We start from the raw sequence: 7,026 nt of genomic DNA on the forward strand, positions 1-7,026 counted from the left end.
TTTGGTCCTGTTAACTTTGAATTTTCTATGGGAACTGCCCAGATCCCTCTCATGGACATGGACCTCACTTTGAGAACCTCTAATGATTCGAGTTCTTCAGTATTCATCTCTAATTACTCTAAAATTGCGTATTTCTGTGTTTAAAAAAAAAAAAAAAGGGGGGGGGGGGGAGCCCCCCTCCACCCCCCCGGGCTGAAGCCCCCAATGTTTTCTAACCCTAAAAACGCCCCTGTTGCAGATGTGTGTAAACAACTCTGATAATCTTTAAAAGTAGTGAGGGGGATCAATTTGTCCATTTTCAAAGTCTTTCGCATCTCGTTCCAACTGCTGGCAGCAGCAAATTGGAAGGAGGATCAACCAAAGGAAGTGTTAACACGGGGAACCATCTTGAACACGAGATATGGTGCAGCTCTGGTGTTATAGGGAGTGGAACTCTGTTTCAGGGTGGATTTCTGGGTGGCTCTCTATACGTTCTGAACTGTGTCACGCGGTGAAAGTCAGTGAAATACCACCCTGACAGTCAAAATTGTAGTCGAGAAAATTAGCGACAGTAAAAACATTTTCCAGTCGTTGGCCCCCTTCCTAGAATAGTAAAACGTTTAAAAGGTCCTCATAATTGCTAACACACCTGTAACAGAACTTTCTCAGTTTCACTTCAGTCGTTTCCATTCCATTCCATGTTTATTTCAGGGCCCCTCTTTTCCTCTCTTCTCCAGGATGGAGGCCAGACAAAACGCTCACGTTCTCTATTGAAGACGTTTTGCCATTTTAGACTTCAACGTTACGAGGATGTTTTTGTCGTTTATAGGGAAGTGCTGACTTTTGACTTTATTTGACCATGTCTGGTGACAGTATAAAATACACCACATTCTTCGGTCAAAAAAAGCAGAGGCCCAACACCACTTCTGAGGGACTCCCAATGTCATTTTTATTTGCCAATAGTGGTTGGATGCTGTTAGAATCTGCTCGTTCATACCACTTAAAATCTACAGCATTTACAACGCATATTGCCTCAGGAAGCCCTTGATATTTCTATTCTATATATAAATATTTTGGCTGTGTTTGTCATGTTGATTATGTGCATGCATCCCGGATAAGCCCTGTGTATATGCCTATAATTACATTTGTTTACCTAAATCATACAATTTTATTTACCGGATCCCAGGTGAGTATATGAACTTCTTATGTTCATTTTTACAATTGTAAGTCGCTTTGGATAAGCGTCAGCTAAATGAGTAAATGTAATGTAATGTAATGCAGGCTCTTCAGAAACCAAAAGGATGCAGTAGTGATGGATACAACAAGATACTGTTGGTACATTAACTCTTTACTGGTACTACCCTCAACAACACAGTTGGTTTGGGAGAAGTATTCCCATTTTTACCCCCCAAAACCTTTGACAGATGCATAGTACAGTAACTCCCTATGCCTTCTAAAGCGGTGTCTGTTAAATGATGGGCCAGATGTCTAAATAGGTTGCAGGCCTGTTCCTGGCAGGTCCTCACATGACAAGAGGGTATGTTTTAATGGGTCTGGGTCCCAGGGTGAAGAAGGTTTAAGACCCCCTGCTTGGAGACAATTATATTTCGGCGTCAGCGAGGAGAAAAGAAAGGTCTGTAAAATCATCACTAAATTGAAACATCATTCACTGCTTGGAAAGCGCTCCAAAAACGAGACAAATGTAATAGTGATGGTCAGTCCAAAGTAATCATATAAACGTATAAGCTATAATCAGTGTCCGTCAGAGTGGTGCTAAATATTTCTGTATGACCATGGGACTACGAAAACACTACTGTTGAAAAACAGACATCTCTAGTGGTAGACAATAAACACTATGCAACAACGATCAAATGCACACAGCACACACACCCACACACTCACTTAAACAAACAACACACTGCAGCACCCACTCTACACACTTTAGATCACCTAAACACACTTTACACTTTATATTTATTGGTAAAGGATTTGCACTACAACTCGTACACCTTACTGTAAATTGTACCTAAATTGTACCTCATCCCATTTCTGCTCTGCACTATATAGTATTGTATATTAGTACATTGCATAGAATATTGTATATTGTATGGTAACTCAGTTACTTCTATTCTGCATCAAACATTGTACATATGTCTATACTGAACACTGTGACCTTTTGTACTTCTATTTTACATGCTATACTATTTTATTTCATACTTATCTTGTCTAGCACAGTCTCTGGAGCGTAACAGTAAGAAGCATTTTGTATAAAAGTATTCTGTACTTCTGTATGACAACTATTAAAGAAACTTGAAACTTGAGAAGAAGTATGCAATCTACTAGTGGTAGAAATACTCGTAGAATCCCTTACCGAGGTAGACATTCTCTAAGAGAACAGTACTGGTGCAACATTAAAAGTCCTCCATTCAAAAATCCCTAGTAAGGAAAATGTGTGTATTGTTTTTCATTTGTGTGTACTGTACACATTTATACTCTAGAAATGATATTCGAACTAATACGTAAAACATGTATGTCTTTGTTTGCAGAGAAGATTACGCACCACTGATTGTACCAGAAGGACTCGTTTGGGCAATTCCTGTGGGTTTCTGTTAGGTTTTCTGTTGTTCGGCCCAAATACACGATGTCGATTGCTACAGAAGCAATATTTCTACATTAAAAAGTGACATAGTCCAGGCTTAGGAAAAGTATGCAAGTACAATATGCACTGTTAGAAGTGCTCAGGTATCAAATGTACAAGTTCACTTTCAATATAATGTCCTTGTGTGTAAGTATGAGGAAGACTATGGTGCATTAATGGTTTACAGGCTAATTAAAAAAGGAATTCAATGATTCATCTATTTATTAAGATGGCACAAAAATCCAAATGTACAAGTTTATATTTTTGTAATTATTTTCTGTAAAGAACCCAGATACGGTTATTTGGTGTTGGTTCATGTCCAAATGGCAGACAGCTGTTAAAGGTTTTCACTTTCAATTGAGTGGGAATCTTTTGGGATCATGTCATGTAATTTATTATTATTTATTAGTTATTATTTTCTATTACCATGCAGATGCACATTTATATTTTAGATTAGATTAGCTTAAAGGAGAAACTCTTTTTTTAAAAGCGAATGTTCTTTATGAATACAATTACATGGCTTTTTAGATTTTATATTAGATTCAAATGTATTGTCATTATATAGCACAAGTACAGTACAACGAAAATAAGTAAACAGTAAACAGCAGTAGTAATATACAATGTACAGGTGATTAAACTGGGTATAACATATATAAATTACTACCACTAGTAGTAATAGTGCTAATAAGATGTATATACAGAGTTGTACATTGATACAGTGCATGTACAGTGATGCAGGTATAAAAACACTGGTAGTAAGTCATACTGGCCAGCAGCATAACTACAGTAGTAAGAGTAGGCAGCATAACTAGTAATAGTAGTAGTTTTTCCAAGTAACTTTTGTTAACCAGACTACATTTCTCTGTACAGTAGCTCAGTAATTGGTAGCTTGCTAAATTATACTAGTAGCTTCCCCAACACTGCTGACTGATCTTCCCAACTCTGATTACTCATCAATACTGGGCCATATCAAAGTAAAAAAAAAAAAAAAAAAAACGTCAGATTCTTACAAATTTGGAGATATGATATTATGATACAAACTTTGAGCATTCCAGTGAATTACATAATTGATTATAATTGCAAGCATGCAATCAGTAACCTATATGACCCCCCTTTGAAAGTAACCTCCCCTAGCTGATTCCTGGTTAATACCGCAGGGCCAAGGCAGAGACCAAACGCTCCTCTCCCAAATAAAGCACAGTGTGGTCATTAGCCAAGGCACTGAAGCTCCAAAGCAAAGTGATGAAGCTTGTTATGGCTTTTGCTGCACATTCTTTCATTCTTAGTAATAGTGCATAATTATGTTTTCTTCACACATAGCAGGCACTGCCAACATCCCTGCAGCACTGTGTTCTTTCTCTATGCATTTCTCACTCTCTCTATGCATCTCTCCGTCTCTCGTCTGTCCATCTCTCTTTCCCTGTCTCTTACCATGTCTTCCACTCTCTGACTCCCCTCCCCCCCACCCACACACACACACACACACACACACACACACCACCTATAGTTCCCTCTCTTGCAGAAAGCTCTCTCTCTCTCTCTCTCTCTCTCTCTCTCTCTCTCTCTCTCTCTCTCTCTCTCTCTCTCTCTCTCTCTCTCTCTCTCTCTCTCTCTCTCTCTCTCTCTCTCTCTCTCTCTCTCTCTCTCTCTCTCTCTCTCTCTCTCTCTCTCAGAGCAGAGGTGTGTTGTGTCTGAGTGGTGTGGCTAGTAAAGGGTTAAGGGGTCTGGTAGTGGCAGGCTTTAAATACTGATTACTGTGACAGGTCCCATTTTACACACAGGCAAAGGGAGAACAGGAGCTTATAACACTGAGCCTGCTACTGCTGCTGCAGACTTGCTGGGCTTTGAAGTGAAGGGTTCAGGGTTTGATCAGTAATACTAGCAGGTTAAGCGGCGTGTGCTGTGACCGTCAGGATGAGAGTGTTGTTATTCACCTTCATGCTGGCACCTTGGCTAGTGTTTGTATCCGGCAGGCGCTTTAACCAGGATTCTCAGCTGATACGGGGATCTGTTATTGGCAAGCAGGATGGATACTTGGAATTAAGAAGGGCTAAGGTAAAACTGAAATAAATCTCTGTTTTCCTACTCTTTATTTTGAAACTTTCCTACTGATGTGGTAATGTTTCCGATTCATAGATTTATTCGTGGCGGTCTGGCCACAGAAAGACATCCCAAACTAATGTGGTAACAACTAACCCATGACACTGTGGGAAACACTATACTGATGTTTTGACAGCCATGCATGTATTTTGGGTCAATACTATAATCTCGGTTTTATTCAGCCAAATAATGCTCTACATGAGGCTTTATTTACCAGGTAAATGTAGACTTTATCACTAAGTAAAACCAAGATACTGTATACAAATTATGCATTTGAATATTGACTGTAGTTATAGGGTTCTTTATGAGGCATCACATAAACATAGGTTATTTATCACAATGGGTTTTTATTAGGGGTGGGAATCGCCAGGGATCCGATTCGATACTATCACGGTATTTGGGTGCCGATTCAATATGTATTGCGATTCTTCAGGTATTACGATTCTTTAAGTATTGCGATTCAATGTTAACATTTCTTGCAATTTTTTTCTTCACTTATTTTAACACTGGACCATGTTAAATTATAACCCACTTCCAGAGACAAAGCATATTCAATTATTCATAGTATTCAATCACGGACATCTCTGTCGCAAACAGGTGAATGTAATCATAGCAGGTGATTATTAAATGACAACTGTGGCCAATAAGCTGTGGCTCTGCGCCATATTTTACGGCAAAGAACATCAAGAGAAAACTATGACTTATGGGTCAGATTTAGTTCCCCCGGTGTTTCATTATCTTGCAATTGATATGGAAGCCCTTGGAGAGGCCTGGGCTAACTGTTATGGAGTGACAGGAGACTGGCTCGTGTACGATGGCTAGTGCTAGCAGTTATAAGCTAACGATTAGCTTCGATTAACTTGTTATGTTGAATTCATGTACAAAACATAGCAGGTTACCTAGATGTAACTCACATTGTATATTCCTGATTATAGTGGAAGCCCTGGATGAAGCCAATGTGTTGCAGGAAACCAACATAACTTAGCTAACTAGGTTTGTAGGTTAGCAAGCTATGTTTGTGTAACGTTAGCTTGGCTGCTAACGTCTGCATCTAGTCTCCAAAACGTCAGTCACTCTTATTTCCACTAGAGCCACACACTAAATATGGCCTTCCCCCCCCCTTGGTTGATCTAAGCCTGCCTCCTAACAAGCGTGTGAATGGATAGAAAAGGCAGACAACTGATAAGATGAGATAAGATATTCCTTTATTGATCCCCTTGGGGGAAATTCAGGCGTCATAGCTGCATGGAAAGGGGGAGGGGGGGGGGGGGGTACAGGTATAATATAATTTTTTTTAAATAAACAGTGTAAACAATATAATTAACTCTTGAGTATAAAATATAAGCAAAATAAACTGTGTAAACAAAGGTGCAGATGAGGGTCTGTATAAGATAAGATAAGATATTCCAGCTTGTCGGTTATGTTATACTCATACTATATGTTACTGTATATACTATGAGTACGAGTAAAAGTAAACAGTATACATAAGGTAATTGCTTGCCTGGATAAATAAAGGTTAAATAATTTTTTTTTAAAGTATGTTATAGTCCGTTCAGGTGTTGGTGGTTAAGAGTCAGACACACTTAGTGGTCAGACATTCCTAATAGTTCCAGAGTTCTGCAGCCGTTAGTTCTCCAGCTGCTGGCAGCAGTCCATGCCCACGGTTGTGAGAAACTGAGAGATTATTTTTGTCCTTATTATGTTTCCCTGCCAGCTTGTTGCTTTTGTATTTCTGTTTCCCATGTGTCCTCCTAAACACTGTATTTAGAAAGGAAGACATTAGCCTTTGAGATCCATTGATATTGAATAGAAAACACCACCAGACCCCTTCATCATTTCCCTCTACAAATAGCTTTGTTAGAAAAAGATAGAAGCTAGAGAAGCTAGAGCTAATAGATGAGTTATCTATTCGATTTAGGAATATCCACACAAACAAATACGTCTTTAGTATTAGGCGGAGCCTGTAGGGAGAATATACTATAAAAGGTGATAAATCATTCAACGTCACGTGCCCAGTGGATTACTGGAGGGGGGGGGGTGAAAGGGGGGTCACCAGCCCTAGTTAGTACTTCTCTAGCCTGTAGTTAGTACTTCTCTAGCCTGGGGTTAGTACTTCTCTAGCCTGGGGTTAGTACTTCTCTAGCCTGGGGTTAGTACTTCTCTAGCCTGGGGTTAGTACTTCTCTAGCCTGGGGTTAGTACTTCTCAGACTGAGCTGATGCTAAATTGTCCTCAGTAGCCAGAATATGAATGGGATATAATGGAGTAAAGCTTGCAGATAGGAGCCAAATAACAACACTGGGTTAGTTC

At 39.4% G+C, this 7,026-nt stretch overlaps 2 protein-coding genes across 2 annotated transcripts in view; one reads left to right on the forward strand and one right to left on the reverse strand.

Annotated features, from left to right (window-relative positions):
• Positions 1-7,026, reverse strand: part of cenpp (centromere protein P) — a 245,573-nt gene that overhangs the window by 162,582 nt on the left and 75,965 nt on the right. The gene's annotated exons all lie outside the window — the stretch shown is intronic.
• Positions 4,371-7,026, forward strand: part of ogna (osteoglycin, paralog a) — a 20,332-nt gene continuing 17,676 nt past the window's right edge. The window contains exon 1 of the mRNA XM_084316495.1: positions 4,371-4,672. Coding sequence (XP_084172621.1) covers positions 4,532-4,672 — 141 coding nt within the window. The 5' untranslated portion in view covers positions 4,371-4,531. The remainder of the gene's footprint in view (positions 4,673-7,026) is intronic.

Source organism: Notolepis coatsorum (genome assembly GCF_963971535.1).
Source record: "Notolepis coatsorum genome assembly, chromosome: 6".
NCBI classification, from domain to species: Eukaryota; Metazoa; Chordata; class Actinopteri; order Aulopiformes; family Paralepididae; genus Notolepis; species Notolepis coatsorum.